Here is a 27,783-nt window from a genome sequence, read left to right on the forward strand (position 1 = left end):
CTAATGACGATACAAAAAATTATTAAATGTTGAGACCAGTTGAGCCCTGTATAGCACCACAATACACATCAAAATACAATAAACACATTAAACTACACATTAAAACACATCATTATACACAACAATACACGAAAAGCAAAACATAATCAGTAGTGGAGCGGTTCTAGAGTTTCAAGTTCCTTGGTGTCCACATCACCAACAAAATATCTGTCACTCTTGTCGAAATGATTGAACCAAGGCGCAGCGTGCGTAGAGTTCCACATAATTGTAATTCATAGAAACGAACCAAAACAAAATAAACAAGCAAAAATGAAACATGCCGCTACTGGTGTGCACACAGACATCTGTAGACTAGATCCCACAAAGCACAATGAGGAAATGGCTTCCTAAATATGATCCCCAATCAGAGACAACGATAAACAGCTATCTCTGATTGGGAACCATACCAGGCCAACATAAACCATTAATAACCTAGATGACCCACCCTAGTCACTATCACACCCCAACCAACATAGAGAATAAACAGCTCTCTATGGTCAGGGCGTGACACTATCATGGTCCAAACATACCAAAACAGTCGTGAAGAGGGCACAACAAAACCTTTCCCCCTCAGGAGTCAGTTGAGAACAAATTCTTATTTACAATGATGGCCTAGGAATAGTGGATTAACTGCCTTGTTCAGGGGCAGAACAACAGATGTTTTCCTTGTCAGCTCAGGGATTCGATCTAGCAACCTTTTGGTTACTGGCCCAACGCTCTAACCACTAGGCTACCCGCTGCCTAAATTTATTCTACAATGTAGAAAATAGTACAAATAAAGAAAAACCCTTGAATGAGTAGTTGTGTTCAAACGTTTGACTGGTACTGTGTATATATTTTTTAAAATTAGCATACAATATAGCTTATACAGTATTTTTTAAATCATCTTTATCAAGGGTAGCAATAATTCTGGATGTGACTGGAAATACAAGTACCTACACACCCAGGCAGTATGCGTATATTCATACCTGTCTCTCCCCTCAGACCCTGATGCCCCTCCCAGCAACCTCTCAATGACCATGTCCTCCAATGGCCTCCGTATCGAATGGCAACTCCCAGATGTGATTACCGGCCCCACTTCCTACCTCATAGACGTAATCTCTGTGAGTACACATGCACACACACACTCAAAGAATAATGAGAAAAAAGGAGTTTCTTGCATCTGTATGTTGTGTTGTTGTTCAGCTGGATAGCGAGGGGTTAAACCAGTCTATAGTACGCGGCCCAGAGGAGCTGAGGACCGTAGTTGTGTCAAACCTGACTGCGTTCACTCGCTACTCTGTGACCGTGACCGCCTTCACTGGACGACTGGAGAACGCACGGCGGGACGGACAGGCCACTGAGCCCACTGTCATCAGAACAATGGAGGAGGGTGAGGAACCCACACATACAGTAATACAGTAGCTACTTTATTCAACTGCTAGAAGGTAGTTAAGCACTCTCTCTCTCCTCCTCATCCTCCCTCCATCCCTCTCCCCTGCTCCCTCCAGAGCCCAGGGATCCCCCTAAGAACGTGACCCTCCAGGTAATTCCAGAGGAAGTGACCCGTGTGTTTGTGACCTTTGCCCCCCCGGAGGAGCCTAATGGGAACATCAGTTCCTATACGGTGCTGGTCTACCGCCAAGGCCAGCTAGAGATGACCATCGACCGCCTCACCGTAGTCCAAAACGAGAACCGCACCCTGACCGCAGTCATCGACGGGCTGAAGGGAGGCTACAACTATAGTATACGGGTGAGGATCTCACACACAGGCACAACTACACAAACACATGGTTCACAACTATAATATACAGGTGAGGAACACACACACAGGCACAACTACACAAGCACATGGTTCACAACTATAATATACGGGTGAGGAACACACACAGTGTCGCATAACAATTGTGCTTTCTGAAAAATTATTCTGACCATTTGAAACACTCCGACTAACTCTCTCTCTCACACACAGATTGCAGCGGTAAACGGAGCAGGTTTAAGCCCCCCCAGCTCAGAGGTTCAGATCACTACAGGGATCAAAGGTACAGTGCTACATAAACACTACATAACCCATTCATAATCCCTACATAACCCCTTTATAACCCCAACATCCTTAGAAACTTAGTTGTAGGGGGTGTCATATTGTGAATATATGTGTGTGCACTACGAACACTTCATGATACAGAAATGTGTGTGTGGGTAGCTCCTGCCAAGCCCACCCAGAGACCCCAGGTGATGTTGGACCGAGGAGGAGTTGCCATGGTAACCTCCAGAAGCATCATTGTTCGCATGCCAGCCTGTTTCTACAGCAATGACAACGGACCAATCAGCAGCATCCAGGTCATCATGTCCGAATCTGGGGGTACGACATCACACACACACACATAAACACACATCTATCACACAGAAAATATATCCTGAACTAAAGTATGTAGGAGCCACTGCTATAGGTCTAGTCTGACATCTGTCTGTCTCTCTGTCTCAGTGATGGACAGCATGAACCTGACCAACTGGAAGACAGCATTTCTCTCTCGTCCCGCCCCCTACCTAACAGACAATGGCTTCCCCAACCCACTCTGCGTGAGGGACCGTATGAGCAGGGACACACAAACCAGCAGACTCACTTTCTCACGCATTAGACACAGTATTGTGAGGGACAGGGTTCTGGGACATAGAGACTCAGGGGGGGAGCGCATAGACCACCAGGATGATCACTATGTCATCGGAGAGAAGGACAACTGTCTGACTGAAGAGTACAGTAACACACTCTGTAACGGACCCCTCAAACCAAACACTGTCTATGTGTGAGTATACACAACACAAACATGTAAACACATACACGTGCACATAGATATAAACACACACACATACGTACAAAGTTTAATACAGTGCATGTCTTTGTCTGTGTGGCAGGTTTAAGTTCCGAGCCACCAACATCCGGGGCCAGTACACAGACTCCGACTACTCTGAGCATATCAGAACAGCAGGTAAGCACTCCTCTTCTCTCCACAAACATCTTTCCTCTCTGATGCAAACTGATTAAACAACACCACTCTCACTCCTTCATTTGAATTTTTTACATTTGAGTCATTTAGCAGAGGCTCTTATCCAGAGCAACTTACTGTTAGTGCATTCATCTTAAGATTACTAGGCGGGTCAACCACATCTCTCAGTCATAGTAAGTACATTTTCCCTAAATAAAGTAGCTATCTACAAACTCAGAGCTAGTAAGTTTCAAGTTAATGTCACATGCACAAGTACATGAAACGCATTTCTTGCTCCAAAACCAACAATGCAGGCATCAATAGTAATGCAATACTAAAAGTATCATAAGGTAGAACAAAAACACACAAGAAAAAAAAATAAGAACATGTGAAAATTAGAATCTAAATACAGGGCCAGTTTCAATATAATATTATTTTCAATGTGCAGAGATACTGGACTCATGGAGGTAGATATGTATAGTGAGTGCTTGACTTTGACTGAAATAGGTTCCAGTGTCATGCAGAAAATCTCCCCCCTGCCAGAATTCCCCCCTTTCTAATTTCCTTAATTTTGTGTCTAGATCAAATACTTTCTGTGACACACATCAGAGTCAAATACTTTCTATAGAACAAACTTCACTTCAGGATAGGCAACCGAAATGAATAATTAATGTTTGTATGTTAAATTAAACATACAGGAGGGAGTCAAATGTCAAAGATTTCACAACAACTATGGCTGAATTATTATCATTACACTTTGAAACATACTAATCGAATAAGACATGGGAGAGATGACGAATTTTGTCAAAGAGATTTATTTATAGACTAATACAAAATCAGTAGGGGATTTAGGTACGGGCGACATGGCCAGCCTCCCAGGGCTGCATCTTGCCGCCCCCGGGTGCAGGCGTGGAAGAGGGGTTTGTCCAGGGCGCCATACAAGCTAGAACCGCCACATACACTTGAAACATATAGCCAAACCGAAAACTGCAGACGAAAATGTTTTCTTCTACTATGTCAGTGAAATGTAGGCTAAACTGACAACGGAGTGAAGAGCAGAAATCTTAACTAGCAAGCAAGTCGCAGCAATGAAGAACGCGAAGAGGGGGGAGAATTCTGGCATGGGGGAGATTTTCGGTACAACACCTGTTCTCATTTTGGGTGCCGGTACTGTTTGTTTATATTTAGGTGCAGGAGCTCCACGATACTTTTGAGCTAATATGCTAGAAGAGGAACAGGAGCTCAAGCAGAGTAAATTATGATTGTATGTGAGTGTGTGGACGTGTGTGTAAGGTAGCGTTAGTATAAATGTGTGTGCATGATATGCGTGTGTTGGAGTGTCAGTGTGCGTGAGTGTGTAGAGTCCTGTGAGTATGCATATACACAGTGCAAAAATAAAAACAAAATGCAAGGGTCAACTCACATAGTCCGTGTAGCCATTCTGTTAGCTATGTCTTGTGGTTTAGGAATAGAAGCTCTTCAGGCACCATCTTTACGACTGTGCTTGGTTGAGTGGACCATTTTAAGTCCATAGTGATTTGGACACGGAAGAACTTGAAGCTCTCGACCCGATCCATTGCAGCCCGTCGATGTAAGTGCAAGTGTTAGTTCACGAAAGGCTTCTTTTTTTTATCGTTCCCTCAACCCCTCCTGTCTGTCAGTGGATGGGTTGTTGACCAGAGATGAACAGATCATTCTGGGAGTTCTCCTCTCCTTCTTCCTGGCCCTGCTGCTCATCCTCATCATCTACGCCTCTGTCAGGTAAAAACTGGTTACAGCTGATGCCTCTAGTTTTGTAGTTTTTTATTTTATTTTTCTATATATATATATATATATTTTTAATTATTATTAACAAATATCAACAAACAAAAGAGAAATAGTCACATACAAACAAGCATACATACAAACGATTTACATTGCCAGGAATCCTAAACAAACAAATCATATTCATTAATAATACAAGTTTTAATTGCCTTTTTGTTTTTAATTTTAGTTAAAGTAGTGCCATATTGTTTAAATTCATTTATAAAGTGAATAAAGTTAGGTTTTGAATTAGACCATTTGCATTTGTGAATATGAAATTTACCTAGTATTATTAGCAGTTGAATTAAATATACTACATCTTTATCTATGTCAGAATTTCTGAAATAAATCATTATATTAAAACCATTAAATAGTACAACCAGTCCTATTTTTTTTTTGTAACAAAATTCTGTATGTCAATCCAAAACATTCTACGATAAATACAGGCAAAAAACAAATGCAAAATGGTCTCCTTCTCCATTCCACAGAAATCAGTTATATTCAATATTCAGCTTGAATCTTTCCAAAACATGTTTCACAGGATAGATTCTATGTAACATTTTAAATGAAACTCCCTTTACCTTGTTACTGATACAATATTTGTTAGCAATTTTCCATGCTTTCCCCCATTGTATATCACCATAGATATTTGACCAAAATTGTCTTGCTGAGGGAATTGTAGTGTCACAAACAATATTCCTAATCTGTTTATTACTACATTTATCTTTGATGTTAATATTGCCAATTAATATATTTTCATGTAAATCTATGTTACTTACATCAACCACAGAGGAATTTAAAAGAGATACAACCCCCATTGGAATTGAAATCAAAAACAATTGCATATTCTTTCAGTGTTATTGGAATTTTAAACGTATCAAGAAATTCCCCAAATGAGAGTAGATATCCATCCTCATTCAGTAACTGACCAACCAAAATCATTTTATTCTCAAACCAGTTATGAAAAAAATAGACTTATTTTTAAATTGTTTATCTTTGTTGTTCCATGGAAAGTATCTGTGAGGGGAAAAATTGTGTTTATACACTAACATCCAAGCTAAAATTGCCTGCTTATGGAATTTGGCCAACTTTACTGGGATTTTATCAACATCAAAATGACATCAAAGCAAACATTTTAAACCACCAACAGAGTCAAATAAATACTTAGGGAAGACATTCTAAATACTGTTCTGGTTCTTAACATACTTCAGAATCCAATTTATTTTAAAAGTATTAATTATAGTTTTGAAATCTAGAACCTCAAGTTTTCTAGTTTAAACCCAGCCAGCCATAGTCAGTTGTGTCAGAGTGATTGACATGTTCCTCATCCAATGACAGGATCCGTCAGCGGCAGAAGGAGGGCGGGACCTACTCTCCCCGGGAGGCAGAGATTATAGAGACCAAGTTTAAACTGGATCAACTGATTGCTGTGGCTGACCTGGAGCTGAAGGAAGAGAAACTACACCGGTCAGTGTGTGTATGCCTGTGTATGTCTTTTTCTCACACATACACACTCCCTCTCTCTCATTCGCACACAACTTCACAAAGGTTTACCCACTGTAACATTATGCTCACTCTGCCTCTACTACTCTACCTGCATGCCTACAGAATGTGCATGGCTGCTGCTAACACACACGCACATACACACGCACGCACACTACAGTACACACATAAACACACACACAATCACACAAAGGCTGTCTGTGCTCTCCACTCTCACTCTAACCCAGGGTTTTACAAACTCGGTGCCCGTTTTGGTGCCCGTTTTGGGTTTTGCCCCAGCACTACACAGCTGATTCAAATGATCAACTAATCATCCAGCTTTGCTCCAACTCCTCTCTCAAACTCTCTCTCCAGGTATTCCTCCTTCTTCTTTAGACGGAAGGAGATATTTGTCATCCAGTAAGTTGTAGTGGGCAGTGTGTGTAGCCCTTCAAGTGTGTAGCACTCAGTGTGTGTAGTCCTTGTTATATAGCACTCCATGTGTGTGTGTGTTGCTGTGTTGCATTGCTACAGTTGGAAGTGTGTATTGTTGTCTCATGGCTTTAGTCTACTGAAGTGCTGTTCAGTCTGCCAGTCTGTCTGTAACTGTACAGTAATGGAATGTAAAGTCAGCTGTACTCACAGTGTACTGGTGTGAGTGGAAAATAAAGTCTGCTGTACTCACAGTGTACTGGTGTGAGTGGAAAATAAAGTCTGCTGTACTCACAGTGTACTGGTGTGAGTGGAAAATAAAGTCTGCTGTACTCACAGTGTACTGTGTGAGTGGAAAATAAAGTCTGCTGTACTCACAGTGTACTGTGTGAGTGGAAAATAAAGTCTGCTGTACTCACAGTGTACTGGTGTGACTGGAAAGTAAAGCACTCACAGTGTACTGGTGTGACTGGAAAGTAAAGCACTCATAGTGTACTGGTGTGACTCATATTGTTCTGTCAAATCTGTTTCAGACTTCTCAGCTACAGAAAGTCTCTCAAGTAAGTCACCTAATGAGTGTGTATGTTGTTCTATGTGTACATTATGTGAGTTTGTTGGGCAATAATAGTTGGATTTGGATTGCTGCCCTGTGAAGGATTTCTCTTATCCCCACCTCCTGTTTGTTTGATTTTTGATATTCATATATGGTTTATGCATTCATGTGTGAGCTGTGCCAAGATTTTGCTCTTGTAGGACAAAAAACGTGATTCTGATTATCTCTGTCTCTCAGGCCCGTCAATAAGAAGTCTTTCCTGCAGCATGTAGAGGATCTGTGTGCCAACGAGAACACCAAGTTCCAGGAAGAGTTTGCAGTATGTAACTCTAACCTCTGACCCCATGTGAAAACCTGTGTGTGTGTGTGTGTACGTGGATTGACAGCGTTAACCCTGTCTTCTCTAGGAGTTGCCCAAACTACTGCAGGATCTGGCTACTTCAGACGCTGACCTTCCCTGGAACAGATCCAAGAACCGCTTCACTAACATCAAACCCTGTATGTGTACACACACACACACACACACACACAGTGAGCGTAACACACACACACAACCTAACACATTCTCTCCTCTACAGACAACAACAACCGTGTGAAGCTCTTGTCTGAACCTGGCATGCCTGGATCTGACTACATTAACGCTAGCTTCATCTCAGTGAGACACAGAGAAGAGAACACTCATGCTTTCAGAGAAGCTCACATTTCTAAACACCCCAACGTTTGTGTTACAAAACTGGAGACCTGTGACCTACTCTGTTCTGACTATAACATTCTTCCTCTCCCGCTTAGGGTTACCTGTGTCCTAGTGAGTTCATAGCGACCCAGGGTCCTCTCCCCGGCACTGTGGCTGACTTTTGGAGGATGATCTGGGAGACTCGCACACGAACCATCGCTATGCTCACACAGTGCTATGAGAAAGGAAGGGTAAGGACCGGACCAAGGTTTTAGTAGTGTCAGGTTCGTATGTCTGTTTAGATCCGGTCACCAATTTTGTGTGTGTGTGCTGTGTGTGGGTGTGTTTAGATCCGGTGTCACCAGTACTGGCCAGAGGACAATAAGCCGGTGACAGTGTTTGGGGATATCATCATCACCAAGCTGACAGAGGACGTTTATCCTGACTGGACCGTCAGAGCTCTCAAAGTGGAGCGGGTAACACACACACACACATATACAGTGCATTCGGAAAGTATTCAGGCCTCTTTACTTTTTCACCTTTTGTTAAGTTACAGCCTTATTCTAAAATGGATTAAATTGTATATTTTCCTCATCAATCTACACACAATACCCCATAATGACAAAGCAAAGAGATTTTTAGAATTTAAATAAGATATATATTTTCTTTATAAATTAGCAAAAATTTCAACTGTTTTGGCTTTGTCATTATGGGGTATTGTGTGTAGATTGATGAGGGGAAAAAAACAAGTTTATCCATTTTAGAATAAGGCTGTAATGTAACAAAATTTGGAAAAAGTCAAGGGGTCTGAATACTCATCGGGACATGGACTCTACAAGGTGTCAAAAGCGTTCCAGAGGGACGCTGGCCCATGTTGACTCCAATGCTTCCCACAGTTGTGTCAAGTTGGCTGGATGTTCTTTGGGTTGTGGACCATTGTTGGTTGATACACTCAGGAAACTATTGAGTGTGAAATCTAGCAGCACTACAGTTCTTGACACAATCAAACGGTGCACCTGGCAATTCAATATTTTGTCTTGCCGATACAGCCTCTGAACAGCACACATACACAATCCATGTCTCAATTGTCTCAAAGCTTAAAAATCCTACTTTCAGTTGTCTCCTCCCCTTCAACTGCACTGATTGAAATGGATTTAACAAGTTACATCATTAAGGGATCATAGCTTTCACCTGGATTCACCCGGTCAATCTGTCATGGAAAGAGCAGGTGTTCCTAATGTTTTGTACAATCAGTGTATATTTGAGTACCCCAGAGTAAACAAGTTCAGAGTTATCCTCTTGACAATAAAATCATTATTCTCTCTCTCATTCTCTAACTCCCTCGCTCTCTCTCCCTCTGTCACTCCTTCTCTCCCCACCCTCTCTGTCTGTCTCCCTTTCTCCCCCTAGCATGGGGACTACATGGTGGTTCACCACTTCAACTACACCTCCTGGCCAGAGCATGGTGTACCAGATTCCAGCACCACACTCATACAGTTTGTTCGAGCCGTCAGAGCCAACAGGCATGAGAACACTACTATAGTGGTGCACTGCAGTGCTGGCGTGGGCAGGACAGGAGTGTTTATAACGCTGGATCACCTGATCCAACACGTCAGTGATCACGACTTTGTGGACATCTACGGTCTGGTGGCTGAACTACGCAGTGAGAGGATGTGTATGGTGCAGAACCTGGTGAGAAATATGCATTTATACAACATGTATCATAATATAATATTCTTAATGTGATATGGATATGATACTTCATAGTATGATCTAGTTTTCCTGGTGCATTCAAACCTGCCAGACAGAATCTTAGAGAGTCTGTTCACGCATATCCCCAGGCCCAGTATATGTTCCTACACCAGAGTACTCTGGATCTGCTGAACAGTAAAGGAAACAGCCAGTCCATCTGGTTCATCAACTACTCTGCTCTGGAGAAGATGGACTCACTGGAAGCTATGGAGGGTGAGCACACACATATACAAGAACACACACTAGCATACACATACGTCATAAACGCACATTTCACATATCTACTTTTTTGTGCTCTTGCAGGTGATGTCGAGCTGGAATGGGAGGAGACTACGATGTAAAGGCTGAGAACTTATCAGTCAACTTCACACCTGATGAACACACATCTATCCCTGGGTCATGGGGCCAAATCCTGGACACACTGACTGTTTGTCAGATGGATTGCTCCACCAGAGATCGAGAAAGAGGAGGGAGAGAGAGTTGTGTAGTCCAGAGTAATGTTTCCTCTAGCTTCTTTGGGAACACAAGTTGCCCTTTTCTGGCAGGAGGGTCAAAACAACACAACAGAAACTTAGTTGTTTACCTGGCCTGAATCATCACACAATTACAGTCCTCGTGGAGTCCTGCATCTTTTGTAAAAGTTCACAGGCAGAAAAGAGGGATATATATCACACATGGAGGTTTACAGGTATCTTGCAATAGTCATTCCACTGTGTATTTCATTGGATTCTTGTATCATGTTTTTGTATATTAGGTTTTTCGGCCAAATAGTGTTGTCACGGTGTTCATATGTTTCCTTCGCTGTGTTACTACGTTTATCACGTGTTGCTATGTTTGTCATTGTAATTGGGGGGGTTTGAGGTATAATATATTTGTGGGGTGTTCTTGTGTATTTGATGTATTTTGTTCCACATCTGTGTTTTGGACCAGAAGTAAAATCAACTCCACTACTCACCTACTGTCTGTCTGTCTCGGTGAGCTGTTTAGTGTATAAAAATGACACCCCAAAAGAGTGAAGCATGAAATACACTGAGAATCTTACTGACTGCTGATACTGTAGGTACTTATCACAGTGGGAGGCTGTTCCTTCTCTTGCTAGAATAAAAGCGGTACCTGTTGCGTGCCGACCCGGTAGCGACGAACCTACGCAATGCTTGTCAGTGGCCAACAGCTTGACTTGGAGCCAATCAGAAACACAAACCTCCATGTGGGGGAGCCAACAAAAAAATGAAAAATATAGGGGCTTTCTACAAAATAGAATCGTGACCATAAGCAATACGCATGGATATGCATTGCCAAACAACGCTACTGCCCCCTTCTGGTTTGGAGTATTGTAACAAGGCTGAGTGGCTGACGACTTCCAAAGTCTTTGCTGTGTGAACACAAAAGAGATTGACTGCCAACACTGTTCAGAGGTGCTAAGTACTGTCGGCAGGCAAACCTTTCACACACACAAACAGATAAGACAGGACCCAGGACTCAAGGCAGAGTACAAACTACTTTATTATGTAATTCTCTTCAAACATAAATCTTTAGAAATATTCCATTAGTAAACACTGTAATTGTTATAAACATGATATCTTAGTAAATACTTAATGTGACGGTGCACAGGCGCTCTCTTCAACAGTGTAAGACATCTCCAAGATGGATGCAGGACAGGCAAGCCAGACTCAGTGTTACGGTGATATGTTAGGGCTTTAGAACATGCTAAAATGTCTACTATGACTCCTGCTTGTTTTCCACTAAACCATCTAGTTAATGCTAACGCTAGTGTGATCACAGCTACAGTATAGCCCTTTACACAGAGCTCTAATTATGATAATGTGTCATCTGTGTGTGTGTCTCTTGTGGTAACAGTGGGGTGCTGTTGCCCCCATAATCTGAAAAACAAATAGATTTCCACCTCTCTGTACAAATACATAAATACACACATCGGCAGTCCGTCCATTCCTTTTACATATATATATATATATATATATATATACCACCTATATACTGTGCACATGTTCAGTATTCCGATATACTCTAATAATATGGTGCAACACGAAGAAGATCAGCCTCAGTGGGTCACCACGTGTCACAGCCCTCAGAGAGAGGGAAAGGGAAAGAAGAGATGTAACAACACTATTATAATAATAATGAAACATATTCAATATTCTGATAAATAAACATACTTAAGTAATTCTGTGGTGTAATGCTCTGTGTGTGCATGTGTGTGTACTGTGTGTGTATATACATTCCTACATGCATTCCAGTGGAGAACAGGTTAATCATGTGAGAATGGGTAATAGTTAACCCTTTAGGGATTCAGAAAGTGAGATTGAATATTCAAAAGTACAAATTAGATAGAACGTTAGAACATGACTGGTCAATAACATACAATGTTCATGTTATTACTGATCAAACAATAAGTTAGAATGTTGAACAGTTTGTCGTCAGTACTGGTATCTTCCTGAGTGTGAGGCTTGGACCAGTGTAGCAAAACCTCAGAGAATAGAACAATGGTATTCGCACACACATGCAACAAGCACACACAGACACACCCTTTCACACGCACATACACTGGCAGACCCTTATACTCTCAAACACACATGCACACGCAGATATGTTAATCAGGGTAGAAGTCTAACATTACGAATAGAAATACAGATTGTAATCATCTGTAAGCCAGGAGTCAGGAGAAACAGTCTTCCCTCCCTGCAAATCTGACATACTCACTTCTTCCCTCCCTGCTACTCAGACATACTCACTTCTTCACGATCAAAAGTATTATTAGCATCTGATTATCATATTTTACCACACATCACCAAAACACAGTGTGCTAAAACCCTAGATGATGTTGATGATGTCATTGAGGTGACATGTCTCCATGTCCAGACAGCTCAACACATGGAGGAGATCTGTGTGGTCCATCAGCTGTGTGACATCAGGGCAGGGTTAGAGTCGGGGATCAGGTGGTGAGAGGTTGTATCCTAAATTGTTCTTTCTAAAGTCAGGAACAGATATAGATATGTACAGATGACACTGTGTCACAAGAGCTGTATGATTAGAAAATCTCTGTTTAGAAATGTTGTCAAAATGACATCCTATTCAAAAATACACATGAAATCATTAGATGACTTTGATTTTATATTGATTTGAATCCTCTCTATTATCTCCCACTCGCTTTATCGGCTTATTCCCTTTCTCTCAGACGACTTCCTTCCCGCCCTCTTTCTCTTCCTCCCTTCCTCGTCTCACCTTTTCTCTATCTTTGTCTATGAGTGTTTGTGTTGTGTGTGTTTCACCAATACAGTACATGACCGTTTAACAAAAGGTCAGAGGGCGCATGATAAGGTGTGGTAGGGTCAGGGGTGAGGGGGTCATATGTCAGACGAGGCTGCGGGAGCCACTAGAGTTGCGTCTGCGGAGGGGGTGAGGCAGGGTGTGTGAGAGAGGGCAGGGGGAGTCGGGGGGACAGTACTGGTGGGGGTGGTTGTAGGGGGGAGGAGGGGGAGGCAGAGGGGGCTCAGATCCCTCTCTGACCCGTACTGGCGTGGACATCGCTGATTGGATGAGGCGGTGGTGGGAGGCGGGGCTTCCTTGGTTGAGGAAAGCTTCCATTCTCCCGCAGCCGCTCTGGTCCATGACGATCACCTTGACGATCTGCTGGCATTGAATGAGGGTGTCTGGGCGGAACTCTCCGGGGTGGGTGGCACTTAGCATGGCCGGTGCTGCCAGAGCCAGTTGGGTGGAGTCAGGACTGGTCACATGGTAGGTCTGGAGCAGCCTATCAGGGCTGGGCTGGGTCATGTGGTAGGTCTGCAGCAGCCTATTGTGAATTGACACCTAGTTTAGAAACAGCCAGAGAATGGCATGAGGAGTTACCAGCCTGAATGCAGCCTACAGCAGCCCTCTGGTGGGTTAGATACACTGGCAGCATGCAGGCATGCAGGGAGTGAACGCATGCTAACACACACACCAGCCCAGAGACACACCTGTGTTTGGGTGGAAGGGCGTTTCAGGGTCAACATTTGGGCTCCAGTGGGTGGGTGTGAGTTTGCGTGCGTGTGTGGAGGAGGAGGAGTGTGTGTGGAGAGGGATGAGTGTGTGGGGGGAGATGACACCGAGGGCATGGTGTCTCCCCAACACAGAGATATGCAATGCTAAAGGACTGACTAAGAGTTAGGGGTTGGGGCTGCCAGGTCTGTAGAGAGGGTATTTAGAGCGGAGGAACTGGGCTTGAGTCATACATGTGCATGCATACACAGACACACACATACATTAACTCTGAGTCTTGCCATGGAGATGGTTTTCTAGCAAGCCAGCAGGGCTTAGAAAAGCTTATGACGGCTGGGAGGCAGATGTTGTGTTAGCAGGAGGCTAATAGCTAACTCCCTACTAGCAGGAGGCTAATAGCTAATCGTGCATTGGCAGGTGGCTAATAGCTAATTACTGGTCTCTGTTAGCAGAAGGCTGATGGCTAAAGCTATCCCTCCAGTTGCAGCTGTGTCGCTATGAGGCACACAGAGCTGGAGGGAGCTGAGGAGGGTCTCCCTACTCCTCGCCTGTGTGCATCTTTGCTAACACACATACACTTACCTGAGGCAGAGTGTGTATGTGACTCACCTCCACAGTGTTGTTGCCAGTCTTGTCATACAGGTCTTGCTGGGCTGAGGGCAGAAACACACAAGTGACACTCAGATACACAGCATGATGTGTGGATGCTAGTCGCTAACTTTGTGTTTGTTACCAGTGGGTGATCCTGTGTGTCGACTGAGTGTGTCCATCTGTCCTCCATTGGTGTGGGGAGTGTGAGTCTGCACCCCCTGTTCTCTCTCCAGCTCCCCTACAGACAGCGAGATATGACCATATAATTACATAAAGAGCCTGCTTGTGTGTGCATGTGGTGTGCGTGCGAATGCGTGTGTGTGCGTGTGGTGTGCGTGCGTATGCGTGTGTGTGTGGTGTGCGTGCGTATACGTGTGTGTGTGGTGTGTGTGCGAATGCGTGTGTGGGCGTGTGGTGTGCGTGCGTATGCGTGTGTGTGTGGTGTGCGTACGAATGCGTGTGTGGTGTGCGTGCGTGCGTATGCGTGTGTGTTGTGCGTGTGTTGTGCGTGCGTATGCGTGTGTGTGCGTGCGTATGGTGTGTGTGCGTGCGTGCGTATGTGTGTGCGTGCGTACGTGCGTATGTGTGTGTGCTCACATTGGATGTGTATCTGCTCCATCTCGTTGACCTCAGTGATGGACTCACGTAGCTCCTCTGTGAAATTCCTGAGCTCCTCTCCGCTGGGGGAGCAGAAACTCACCAGCTGCTTCTTCTCTGAAGAGAACGGACTCAACATGGTGATGCCATGAGCATAGTCTGAACACACACACACACAAAAACAGTTAGCTATGTAACCAGAAGGGCGATGCCATGGGCATAGTAGGACTCTGGACAGATAATGTCACCGCTCATAGTTAGTTATGTATGGGGCAGTACAGTGTAATAGCATAGTATAGCAGTAGTAGTATTAGTAGTAGTAGTAGTGTAGTAGTAGTAGTGTAGTAGTAGTAGTAGAGTAGTAGTAGTAGTGTAGTAGTAGCAGTACTTTTAGAGTAGTAGTAGTAGTAATAATAATAGTAGAGATGTAGTAGTAGCAGAGTAGTAGTAGAGTAGTAGTAGTAGTAATAATAATAGTTGAGTAGTAGTAGTACTAGTAGTAGTACTAGTAGTAGTAATAATAGTAATAGCAGTAGTAGAGTAGTAGTAATAATAATAGTAGAGTAGTAGTAGTAGTAATAGTAGTAGCAGAGTAGTAGTAGAGTAGTAGTAGTAATAGTAGTAGCAGAGTAGTAGTAGTAGTAGTAGAGTAGTAGTAGTAGAGTAGTAGAGTAGTAGTAGTAGTGGTAGTAGTAGTAGAGTAGTAGTAGAGTAGTAGAGTCATAGTAGTAGTAGTAGAGTAGTAGTAGTGGTAGTAGTAATAATAGTAGAGTAGTAGTAGTAGTAGAGTAGTAGTAGCAATAGTAGTAGCAGTAATAGTAGTAGCAGAGTAGTAGTAGTAGAGTAGTAGTAGTAGCAATAGTAGTGGCAGTAGTAGTAGTAGTAGTAGTAGTAGCAATAGTAGTAGCAGTAGTAGAGTAGTAATAGTAGTAGAGTAGTAGTAGGTGTAGTAGAGTAGTAATAGTAGTAGTGTAGAAGTAGTAGTAGCAGAGTAGTGGTAGTAGTAGTAGTAGTAGTAGTAATAATAATAATAGTAGAGTAGTAGTAGTAGTAGTAGTAGTAGCAATAGTAGTAGTAGTAGTAGTAGTAGTAGTAGTAGTAGCAATAGTAGTGGCAGTAGTAGTAGTAGTAATAGTAGTAGCAGAGTAGTAGTAGTAGAGTAGTAGTAGTAGCAATAGTAGTGGCAGTAGTAGTAGTAGTAGTAGCAATAGTAGTAGCAGTAGTAGAGTAGTAATAGTAGTAGAGTAGTAGTAGGTGTAGTAGAGTAGTAATAGTAGTAGTGTAGAAGTAGTAGTAGCAGAGTAGTGGTAGTAGTAGTAGTAGTAGTAATAATAATAGTAGAGTAGTAGTAGTAGTAGTAGTAGTAATAATAGAGTAGAATAGTAGTAGTAGTAGTAGTGTAGTAATACTAATAGTAGTAGAGTAGTAGTAGTAGTAGTAGTAGTAGTGTAGTAGTAGTAGTAGTAGAGCAGTAGTAGATGTGTAGTAGTAGTAGTAGTAATAATAAGTGTAGTAGCATATTAGTGGTAGTAGTAGAGTAGTAGTAGTGATACTAATAGTAGAGTAGTAGTAATAGTGATAGTAGAAGCAGTAGTAGTAATAGTGGTAAAGTAGTCTTAGTAGTAATAATAATAGTCGAGTAGAAGTAGTAGAGTAGTAGTAGTAGTAGTAGTAGTAATAGTAGTGGCAGAGTAGTGGTGGTAGTAGAGTAGTTGTAGTGATAATACTAGTAGAGTAGCAGTAGTAGTTGTAGTAATAGTAGTAGTAGTAGTAGTAAAGTAGTAGTAGTAGTAGTATAGTAGAAGTAGTTGAGTAGTAGATTAGTAGTGGTAGTAGTAATAATAATAATATAGTAGTAATAGTGATGATAATAGATAATAACAGTAGAGTAGTAGTAATAGTAGTAGCAGAGTAGTGGTGGTAGTAGAGTAGTTGTAGTGATAATACTAGTAGAGTAGCAGTAGTAGTAATAGTCGTAGTAGCAGTAAAGTAGTAGTAGTAGTAGTAGTAGTAGTAGTAGTAGTAGTAGTAATAATAGTAGAGTAGAAGTAGTTGAGTAGTAGATTAGTAGTAGTAATAATAATAATAGAGTAGTGATAGTAATAGTATTTATTAACCTTTATTTAACTAGGCAAGTCAGTTAAGAACAAATTCTTACAATTGTACAATGACGGCCTATCCCAGCCAAACCCTACCCTAGCCCGGACAACGCTGAGCCAATTGTGCACCGCCCTATCAGACTCCCGATCACGGCCGGTTGTGATTCAGCCCAGGATTGAACCAGGATCTGTAGTGACACCTATAGCACTGAGATGCAGTGCCTTAAACCGTTGCGCCATTCGGGAGCTACTAGTAGTAGTAGTGTAGTAGTAGTTGTAGTAGTAGTAGCAATAGTAGAGTAGTAGTAGTAGTAGAGTAGTTATAGTAGTAGTAGCAAGTTGTAGTAGTTGTAGTAGTTACATTCATTGCTGAAGAGGTGAAACTGCATGCCCAGTAGACCCATGGCTTTACAGAAGGTGTAGGAAGCAGAAGTCTTCTTCTTTGGACACAGCTTCAGGATCTGTGTGAGGAGACAACAGAATGGACATAAGCCATACAGTGAGCACACACGCATACGTGCGCATACACATACGCACACAATTATACAACAGGTGGGTCTAATCCTGAATGCTGATTGGTTAAAAGCGCATTCCAGCCGGTGTCTATTCCACAAATTACCACCGGCTAAATCTATGACCGTTCGATTTGACTGCGCCATCCAGTGTCTCATCAGCCCAGCCAGACAATTAAATGAACTTGATCTCCATTTAGACGTCATCTCACATTTCTTTTAGACTAACATTTAGTTTTCAACAGCGGATATTTGTATAAACCTTACTGTCTGTCTCTCCTACATTTGCAACGTTTTTTCAATATTCAAATTCGATATCCAACTGTCCCATGGAAATGAACGTGTTGGAATCGGGAGTCGGGACGAGAGAGGCAGGCAGCGTTTTCAGCCAGTCGAAGTCATGAATCAGCTGGCATAATTTTTATGGATATATATAAAGAAATGTCAATTGAAAAAGGTACAACGAAACGAAGTGCAGCTAGTTTGCAGTATTTTCATCTTCAGTTTGAAGGTATTGTGTTAATTGTGCTGTTGGTTAGCTCCTCTGAATAACGTTAGTGTCCTAACAGTAGGGTGCCCAGACGTCCCCTTTTTCCGGGGACAGTCCCCGTTTTTGGTGGAGCTGTCCCCGGAAATGTCACCGTTTTTAACCGTTAAAAACAGACCGCAAAGTGAAATATTTTACTTGGCAAGAAAGAACGGGCAGCACAGCCTACCGGTTGACGTCTCAATCGCGTTGTGCTTGTTTTGTCCAGCAGAGGGGGCTGCTCGCTATACAGCTTCATTCACTCTTCTTCTTCTACTAACTACTTGCTCGCGATAGTTTTAGAGAAAACTGCTGTGGAAAACTCGGCCAGAAGCTAGCAAGTGTCAAGTGAACCCACAACATCACCAGAAACGTCTTTTCAAGCCAGGTAAGTTAAAATTGTTTGAGATAATAGCTAGTGATGTTATGTAACAATGTATTATATAGATAGATGATCTGCTCTATAAGGTTTTAAATAGGTTATGCTAGCTAACGTTAGCTATGTAGACTAACGTTAAGTTAGCTAGCTACTGTTATGGTAGCTAGGTTAAAAAACGTTCACATGTAAACATGCAGTGGACGGGATATTTTGAAAATATGATTATATTAAATGAATGCACAATTAATTCTGAGAATATTTTTGTAGATTACAATTTTAATGGTTTGGAATTAGAATAAGTAGTGTGAAAATATTGTAATGAAACAGCAGGGAGTAGGTTTCGAACCCTCGACTTTCTAGCCCGAGGTCCGGCGCGCTATCGACGGTGCCACAAAAGCATGCTCAAACGGCAGAGTCGATTTCCATGCTTATAAACCCAGGGTCGTTACACTACTCCCTTCTTTCAAAGAGCGCGTCCTCGCGGCTCTACGTCTTCCAGGAACGCTCTCAGCGGCCAAGCACACGCACTGTCGTGGATGCGAGGTACGATCACTTCTGACACCAATGTAATGAAACAGCAGGGAGTAGGTCTCGAACCCTCGACCTCGAGGTCCGGCGCGCTATCGACTGTGCCGCAAAAGCATGCTCAAACGGCAGGGTCGATTTCCGCGCTTATAAACCCAGGGTCGTTACAATATATTTAGAAATGTTCATGGATAACATTAGTAGTGGAGAGGAAGGAGAGGAGGAAGAAGAGTGAAGGAGACAGAGGAGGAAAGGTAAAGATATGGTTACAGAGCCTGCCAATTTATTATTCCAAACAATGTTTTTGAGATAAATACAAAAATGAGGCAAGCAATGGGAATCTGTTAACCAAAGTATTTTATCTAATATTATGTTGTTTATTAATACAGATTGGAGAGAAAGGAGAAGGAAAAATTAAGGGAGTAAAAAGAGTGAAGGAAGGAGAGTGTAGAAGAGTGAGGTGGAAAGGTGAAGAGAAGGAAAGGAAGACGAGTGAAGAAAAGAGGAGAAGAAAAAGTTGAGCGTAAGAAGAGTGACACAAGAACAGACAGAGGAGATACAATGACTCTTTCCAAGAAACGGAAATGCACTTTTTATGAAAAACATGAGAGAATTTCCATTTATACGCTCAGGTCAAGACGATAGAATTGTTCACTGCACCCTTTGTAATTCCTCTCTTTCAATTGTCAGCCGGAGAAGAACGGCAGTGGTAGAAAATCAGCAGCCGAAAAAGCATAAAGCCTCTCTGATTGGCCGTGTTGGTATGCCCTCTGTCACCACATTCTTCAAGAAGGTAGAGCCTTCCCAAGAACAATATGGTTTAGCTGTGCAGGAGGGTGTCTTTGCATACCACACTATGTGACACAATCATAGTTACAGATCTATGGACTGCACAGCACAACTGACATGGAAGCTTTGTGAGCCAAATTTTACATGTGCTAGGACAAAATGTGACGCCATAGTGAGTAACGTGTTAGCAACATGGGCAACTACTTTGCTAACACAGGACCTAGACCAGGTTGAATTTGTGTCCCTGTCCATTGATACGTCCAATCATGGACATTTAAAGCTGCTGCCAATAGTAGTCAGATATGTAAGATATATGATGGCAGCACATCTGTGGAAACAAAACTGCTTGATTTTGTTGAATTGAATGGAGAAACAGCCGGAGGAAATTGGAAATTGCAGCCGAGGTCCTGGTGGTCATCCAAAAATGTAACCTGGAAAACATTCTCTGCCGACAACAAATACCAACGTTGGAGGGCTGAATAGGCTGGGGAGGGTCAATGTCCATACCAAAGTTAAAAATTCTCTGCAGCGGGAGGTGATTGGCTTCGGTTGTCCTGCCCACATCACTTGTAACACAGCCAGAACAGCTTTGGATATGATGTTGAGTACCTGCTCACAAAGATATTTGGATATGTTCATATTTTCACTGTCAGAGTAGAAAGACTGAAGGGCTTTTGTGAGTTTGTTGGCCAGGAGTACCATAACATTTTAGGACACAGCAATGGATGTCCATGCTCCCTGCTCTAGATAGAGTGCTGGAAATGTGCCATTGAAATCCTTTTTTCTTTCTGAAGACAAATGCCCTGTTGTTCTGTGAACAATGTTCGAAGGTCCACTGACTGAACTTTGGCTGGCCTTTGTCCATGGAAACTTGACCGTATTCAGTGACACGATCAAGATGCTTGGAGGCCAGGACCACTGTGCTGTGGAGTCAGCTGCAATTCTGAGAAACGTTGAGGCAAAATTCTCTGCAAGAGATGATGACAACTTCATTCCAGTTTTGGTCAGAGGACTTCTGAAAGAGCTAGAGGAAAATGGAGCCATTTCTAAAGAGAGCTTTCTCAAAACATCCCAACCATTCTTCACTACGGCTGTGAACTACTTGCAAGCATGGGGAAAGCACACAGATAATCTAAACGATTTACATGGTCTCCTTTTAAAAAGGCAACCTCAGTGTGAACAGATCCAGAAGGCAGCAGGCACACTGCAGGAAAAATACCCCAATGTGACCATCAATGAGGATGCATTGTGTGACGAGATTACTGGCCTGCAAGAGTTCCTAAAGGGGGATCGCTTGAAGAATGGAAAACATCTGAGACACCACTTAGTCAGAGATGGAGCACGGTGGTTACCCACTTCAAAGAGAATGACATCCCACACACTAACCTGGCTAGATTAGCGTCTGTTGTCATGTGCTTACCTGGAAGTAATGCACCAGTCGAGAGAGTGTTCTCCCAAATTAATGATCTATGGACAGCAGCAAGAAATAGGTTCACTGTTACTACCATCAAGGCCATGCTTATTGTGAAGATAAACTTCAACCTCCCCTGCCAGGAGTTCATGGAGAAGCTGGCCAAAGACAGAGCAATCCTGATGAAGATACATTCTTCCGAGAAATATACATATTAGGTTGGTATAAGTATATTATGTAGTTACCAATCTCATCAGCATCTTATTTCTTTATTATGTTAAGTATTTCACATTTACTATTGTCTGTTTTTTCAATTTTGCTCATGTTCTCTTCTGCTCTTATTCTAGCAGGACCACTGAATGGCTGTTCAGATCTGACAGTTCTGTCTTGTCTGTAGTGTTTCTGTAATATAGTTGTTTTCTCTGTCTATCACAGTGGGCCTGTTACGACTAAATACATGAAACCGGAATTGTCCCCCTTTTTTATTTCATAGATAATATAACATTGGCTATTTTAATTATATATTGACCACCGAACTGGAAATGTCCCCGGTTTTCATTTCAGACATCTGGTCACCTTACCTAACAGAGAGTACATTTTCTATGCCAGGCGAAATCGTGCCTCATTAGCTCATTATTATGGAATTATCCAAATAAATATCACTAGAAAACAGCTTAAACAAATGCAGCTACTGTTGTTATTCTGTTTGCACTGTTTGACGTGACTGTAAGTTAGCCGTAGTTGTCTAGCTAGCAAGCAAGCCATAAGAACGTTCCCAGCCAGTATGGCAATGGAACATTTAGAACAGTGGTCACCAACCAGTCGACTTGTCGATCTCCAAGGCATTTCTAGTCGATCGCCAAATATTTCTGTAATAAACTGTAATGGTTGTCGTCTGGAGATAGAGAGGACCAAAGCGCAGCGTGGTTAGTGTTCATCTTTTTAATAAACAACTGAACGCTTCAAAAATACAAAATAACAAAGTGACAACCGAAACAGTTCTATCTGGTGCAGACACACAGAGACTGAAAACAACCAGCCACAAACCCCAACAGAAAACAGGCTACCTAAATATGGTCCAATCAGAGACAAAGACTAACACCTGCCTCTGATTGAGAACCATATCAGGCCAAACAAGAAACCCAACCTAGAAACACAAATCATAGAATACCCACCCAACTCACGTCCTGACCAACTAAAACAAAGAAATAACACAAGAACTAGGGTCAGAACGTGACATAAACCCAAAGATAAAGCCTTTGTGTTCCTAATTTGTTTTATTAGTCTCAGGCTGTTGGTGGTAGGTGCAGCCCTGGGCGCCGGGTAGGAAAACTGTTAACATTTCATGTGTCTGAAGGTACAAACTCTGCCTTCCCGGTGGGCCTGGAGAGGAAATCAAGTACACTATGCGTACCGCTGGCCAATCAGATTGCTCAGATGACCAAATCTGCAGTAACGTAGGAGGCGTAAAAGAAAGCTACGGCAAAATTGATACTGTGAGATTTCAAAACGTTTAAAACCTTAACTAGAGAGAGACTGTCAACGAATACAGCAAAGAGCTGCTGTTTTTATGAGAGTTCATATTTAAGTTCTCACTCAGCACTGTCAACACTTTGTATTCAACACTTTTATAACCCATAAAATGCGCGTTCTTCCTATTTCCACTGAGCGCTACAACAAGCAGTGCAGCAGTAATGAATGAATAGGAAAGTGCATCTATAGGCTTGCGTTGTTGTTATTATTAGCGGCTTGGATAATTTTTAATATCAAGGAATATTTAACTTTCTCTGTTCATAGGAGTAACAACATGAATTTGTCCATGAGGCAGAAATAATGCAGTGCGACTCGAGTTTCGCCATCAGCTGGAAGACAGTGTCCCCTTTTGGTCAGTGGAGGAAAGGGAGAGCGGAGGGATGTTGAGAGACAGAGCCTCAGTCTGCTGCTCTCTCCCTGAGACTGACCATCAGATGCAACCACCATCAGCCCAGTAAAATAAAAAGCTAATTATTTAAATGTATTTTCACTCAGCTGTGGCTCACAAGTAATAGAACAATGGATCTATTACCGGTGTGATCATATAGCCTACCTCAAGATTTGAAATATATATATTTTTTAAATGTCCTGAACAACAATGCATTGGCAGGTAAATTCAAGCAAAGCCAGTATGTGGTGATAATGTATTGGGCCTATAGCTTACTGCACCAACCTCATTGCTACAGTACTGTTTTTAATTGGTTAATGTTGCATAGGCTTACATTTTTTAAGTCATGTTAATAAAAAAATCAGAGCGGTAGATCTCAGCATTTTGACTCAGAAAGTGATCTTGACTCAGAAACGGTTGATGACCACTGATTTAGAACAAAAGACTGGGTCGTGTCCATAGATACAGAACAAAAAGACTGAACAACTGGGTCGCGTCCATAGAAACAGAACAAAAAGACTGAACAACTGGGTCGCATCTCTGGCAACCGAACCAATAGAACGAACGACCAGCCTTGGGTAGCAACCCTAAATTTGTTTTGGGACTATATCTTGTGAAAGGAAGAAAAGTATGAATAAATTCATCAGAATAATGTTTTTAATGAAAATCATTATTTGATTATGTTGGTACCATTGCATAAAAGTGATAATGCCCGAGAAGCCGGTGTTTGGAGGATATATTGGCACGGTTTTCCAGGCCTAACAACACCACTGCCAATATATCCTTCAAACACCAGCTTCTCGGGCATTATCACTTAAATAAACACTGGTCATGCTTTAACGTGTGGGTGTGTGTGTGCATGTGTCCATGAGTGCGTGTGTGTGTGATTGTGTGTGTTCTCACCAGTATGAGGTCGTTGAAAAGGAACACCTCTCTTTGGGTGTTCGCCAGTTTCTGTTTCAGAGGTTTGTTGAAGTCTGCCACCTCAAACAAACGACAGCAGCAGACCAGCCTACGGTGGGGCACAGACAGGATCTACAGAAAAACACACACACACACACATACAGTTAAAGTCGGAAGTTTACATACACTTATTTTTCAACCACTCCACAAATGTCTTGTTAACAAACTAGTTTTGTCAAGTCGGTTAGGACACCTACTTTGTGCATGACACAAGTCATTTTTCCAACAATTGTTTACAGACAGATTATTTCATTTATAATTCACTGTATCACAATTCCAGTGGGTAAGAAGTTAACATACACTAAGTTGACTGTGCCTTTAAACAGCTTGGAAAATTCCAGAAAATAATGTCATGGCTTTAGAAGCTTCTGATAGGCTAATTTACATAATTTGAGTCAATTGGAGGTGTACCTGTGGATGTATTTCAAGGCCTACCTTCAAACTCAGTGCCTCTTTGCTTGACATCATATGGAAATCAAAAGAAATCAACCAAGACCTCAGAGAAACATTTTTAAACCTCCACAAGCCTGGTTCTTCCTTGGGAGCAATTTCCAATCACCTGAAGGTACCACGTTCACCTGTACAAACAATAGTACGCAAGTATAAACACCATGGGACCACGCAGCCGTCATACCACTCAGGAAGGAGATGCGTTCAGTCTCCTAGAGATGACCGTACTTTGGTGCAAAACGTGCAAATCAATCCAAGAACAACAGCAAAGAAACTTGTGAAGATGCTGGAGGAAACAGGTACAAAAGTATCTATATTCACAGTAAAACGAGTCCTTTATCGACATAACCTGAAAGATCGCTCAGCAAGGAAGAAGCAAGTGCTCCAAAACCGCCAAAAAAACTACGGTTTGCAACTGCACATGGGGACAAATATTGTACTTTTTGAAGAAATGTCCTCTGGTCTGATGAAACAAAAATAGAAAATGTTTGGCCATAATGACCATCGTTATGTTTGGAGGAAAAAGGGGGAGGCTTGCAAGCCAAAGAACACAATCCCAACCGTGAAGCATGGGGGTGGCAGCATCATGTTGTGGGGGTGCTTTGCTGCAGGAGAGATTGGTGCACTTCACAAAATAGATGGCATCATGAGGCGGAAAAATTATGTGGATATATTGAAGCAACATCTCAAGACATCAGTCAGGAAGTTAAAGCTTGGTCGCAAATGAGTCTTCCAAATGGACAATGATCCCAAGTATACTTCCAAAGTTGTGGCAAAATGGCTTAAGGACAACAAAGTAAAGGTATTGGAGTGGCCATCACAAAGCCTTGACCTCAATCCCATAGAACATTTGTGGGCAGAACTAAAAAAAGTGCATGCGAGCAAGGAGGCCTACACACCTGACTCAGTTACACCAGCTCTGTCAGGAGGAATGGGCCAAAATTCACACAAATTATTGTGGGAAGCTTGTGGAAGGCTACCTGAAACGTTTCACCCAAGTTAAACAATTTGAAGGCAATGCTACCAAATACTAATTTAATGGATGTAAACTTCTGACCCACTGGGAATGTGATGAAAGAAATAAAAGTTTAAATAAACCATTCTCTCTACTATTATCCTGACATTTCACATTCTTAAAATAAAGTGGTGATCCTAACTGACCTAAGACAGGGATTCTTTACTAGGATTAAATGTTAGGAATTGTGAAAAACTGAGTTTAAATGTATTTGGTTAAGGTGTATGTACATTTCCGACTTCAACTGTAAACCATGGGGTAAACACACACACAGACTCCACTCTCTCTCTCACACACACACACACATACACCAATCTCTCTTTCAGGCTCTCCCTCAGTCACACAACACACTCACCGTCTTCATGCCCAGTATGGACTGTTCCACACGGCTGACGTAGGTGACGTGGTCTTCGTTGGAGCGTAGCTCTCTCTGCTGGGTCCTCTCATAGATCCCTGTCACCATCTCCCTGGGGATGTCTGCCCCGTCATCCACTCCTGAGGGAACAGGGACACACAAGGAACTAGAGAGGGAATTCCCGAAAATGAATTGCAAACTGAATTAACTCCACCCCTGGTTCAGGCTCGTTGCAGGACAAGGCAGGAGTGGCTGATGTTAGGATCATCAAAGACCTCAGCCATTCGAGCCACGGCCTGTTCTCCCCACTTCCATCACTCAGATGCGGGCAGTACAGGAGCATCATGGCTAAAACAAACAGACTGGCCAATAGCTTCTACCCCCAGACCATCGGGCTGCTGAATAGCCACCACTAGTCAGCCTCCCCCACCCACCCTTTTCTGCTTCCCCACTGGACATCTACCCTGCCCCCAGCCCGATGGACATTTATCATACTGAATAGCCACCACTATTCCTACCATATCATTATTATTAATATTATTGTTTCATTCACACAAGTATTTCACTGTACACTGCAACTTCATCTGCGACCCTGTGCATGTGACAAAATAAAAATTAAATCTATCACCCTGCTGTGGCTGTATCTCACCACTAGAGGGAGATCTTGTGCTGTGTTTCAGTCAAGAGAGACTCAACAGAAGCCTCATCCCCAGTAGAACATTTTCCTGAGTTATTTATTTTATTTAACTAGGCAAGTCAGTTAAGAACAAATTCTTATTTACAATGACAGCCTACACCGGCCAAACCCGGACGACGCTGGGCCAATTGTCCACCGCCCTATGGGACTCCCAGTCACAGCCAGTTGTGATACAGCCTGGAATCAAACCAGGGTCTGTAGTGATGCCTCTAGCACTGAGATGCAGTGCCTTAGACTGCTGCACCACTCGGGAGCGGGCAGGAGTTAATGATGTTCAACTCCCAGTCCATCCTCTCTCACCCCCCGATTTGGTGTGTTCTCTAGATTCACCATCCCTGATCCCCCACAATTCAATCTGTCTCCTTCAACCAGCTGTCAATCATTCCATATGAAATTGGTCCTGTGTTGTATTAAAATATATGCTGAGTATACAAAACATGACATAGACTGACCAGGTGAATCCAAGTGAGAGCTATGACCCCTTATTGATGTCACTTGTTAAATCCACTTCAATCAGTGTAGATTAAGGGGAGGAGACAGGTTAGATAAGGATTTTTTAACCTTGAGACAATTGAGACATGGATTGTGTATGTGTGCCATTCAGAGTGTAAAGGGGCAAGACAAAATATTTAAGTGCCTTTGAACAGGGCATGGTGGTATGTGCCCGGCCCACCGGTTTGTGTCAAGAACTGCAACACTGCTGTTTTTTTCACGCTCCAGTTTCCCGTGTGTTTCCCGTGTGTAACTTGACACAACTGTGGGAGTCAACATGGGCCAGCATCCCTGTGGAACGCTTTTGACACCTTGAAGAGTCCATGCCCCGACAAATAGAGGCTGTTCTGAGGGCGAAAGGGGGTGCAACTCAATATTAGGAAGGTGTTCCTAATGTTTGGTATACTAAGTGTACAAAGCATTGTCTGTGCACCTGTTCTATAAATAACCGCTCCAGTGTCTCTAGTCTCTAACACCAGGCTCAGAAACACTGTCATAAATGTTGCAAGACTTCTGCAGCTTATTATACTGAGTCAAACACACAGGCACACACTGTCCATAAATTACCACCGTGGACTTCAGATTATTTTTATTCTTTCTTCTATCAGTAGGCTCAAAAGAAAAGCAAAAAAGGCAAAAACAAAGACGCAACCCCACTAACAAGCTAGGTACCGTTTAATAAGCTAGGTACCGTTTAATAAGCTAGGTACCGTTTAATAAGCTAGGTACCGTTTAACAAGCTAGGTACCGTTTAACAAGCTAGGT

The 27,783-nt window shown here is 42.5% G+C and overlaps 2 protein-coding genes across 2 annotated transcripts in view; one reads left to right on the forward strand and one right to left on the reverse strand.

The window, feature by feature from the left end:
* LOC139381101 (phosphatidylinositol phosphatase PTPRQ-like) overlaps positions 1 to 10,651 on the forward strand; it is a 57,013-nt gene extending 46,362 nt beyond the window's left edge. The window contains 19 exon segments of the mRNA XM_071124772.1: positions 1,024 to 1,142; positions 1,225 to 1,411; positions 1,530 to 1,771; positions 1,991 to 2,060; positions 2,222 to 2,380; positions 2,504 to 2,822; positions 2,932 to 3,005; positions 4,664 to 4,763; positions 6,144 to 6,272; positions 6,663 to 6,707; positions 7,253 to 7,279; positions 7,510 to 7,591; positions 7,680 to 7,770; positions 7,851 to 7,927; positions 8,062 to 8,196; positions 8,296 to 8,421; positions 9,356 to 9,637; positions 9,787 to 9,910; positions 10,001 to 10,651. Of these exon segments, the coding sequence (XP_070980873.1) occupies positions 1,024 to 1,142; positions 1,225 to 1,411; positions 1,530 to 1,771; positions 1,991 to 2,060; positions 2,222 to 2,380; positions 2,504 to 2,822; positions 2,932 to 3,005; positions 4,664 to 4,763; positions 6,144 to 6,272; positions 6,663 to 6,707; positions 7,253 to 7,279; positions 7,510 to 7,591; positions 7,680 to 7,770; positions 7,851 to 7,927; positions 8,062 to 8,196; positions 8,296 to 8,421; positions 9,356 to 9,637; positions 9,787 to 9,910; positions 10,001 to 10,038 (2,426 nt within the window). The 3' untranslated portion in view covers positions 10,039 to 10,651.
* A 1,872-nt stretch (positions 10,652 to 12,523) lies between these two features.
* Positions 12,524 to 27,783, reverse strand: part of LOC139406227 (IQ motif and SEC7 domain-containing protein 3-like) — a 47,531-nt gene continuing 32,271 nt past the window's right edge. The window contains exons 9-15 of the mRNA XM_071148717.1: positions 25,830 to 25,969; positions 23,950 to 24,081; positions 17,345 to 17,444; positions 14,885 to 15,043; positions 14,430 to 14,525; positions 14,306 to 14,349; positions 12,524 to 13,525 (exon numbers count right to left, since the gene is read on the reverse strand). Of these exons, the coding sequence (XP_071004818.1) occupies positions 13,067 to 13,525; positions 14,306 to 14,349; positions 14,430 to 14,525; positions 14,885 to 15,043; positions 17,345 to 17,444; positions 23,950 to 24,081; positions 25,830 to 25,969 (1,130 nt within the window). The 3' untranslated portion in view covers positions 12,524 to 13,066. The remainder of the gene's footprint in view (positions 13,526 to 14,305; positions 14,350 to 14,429; positions 14,526 to 14,884; positions 15,044 to 17,344; positions 17,445 to 23,949; positions 24,082 to 25,829; positions 25,970 to 27,783) is intronic.

This window comes from Oncorhynchus clarkii, chromosome 1, assembly GCF_045791955.1.
Source record: "Oncorhynchus clarkii lewisi isolate Uvic-CL-2024 chromosome 1, UVic_Ocla_1.0, whole genome shotgun sequence".
NCBI lineage: Eukaryota > Metazoa > Chordata > Actinopteri > Salmoniformes > Salmonidae > Oncorhynchus > Oncorhynchus clarkii.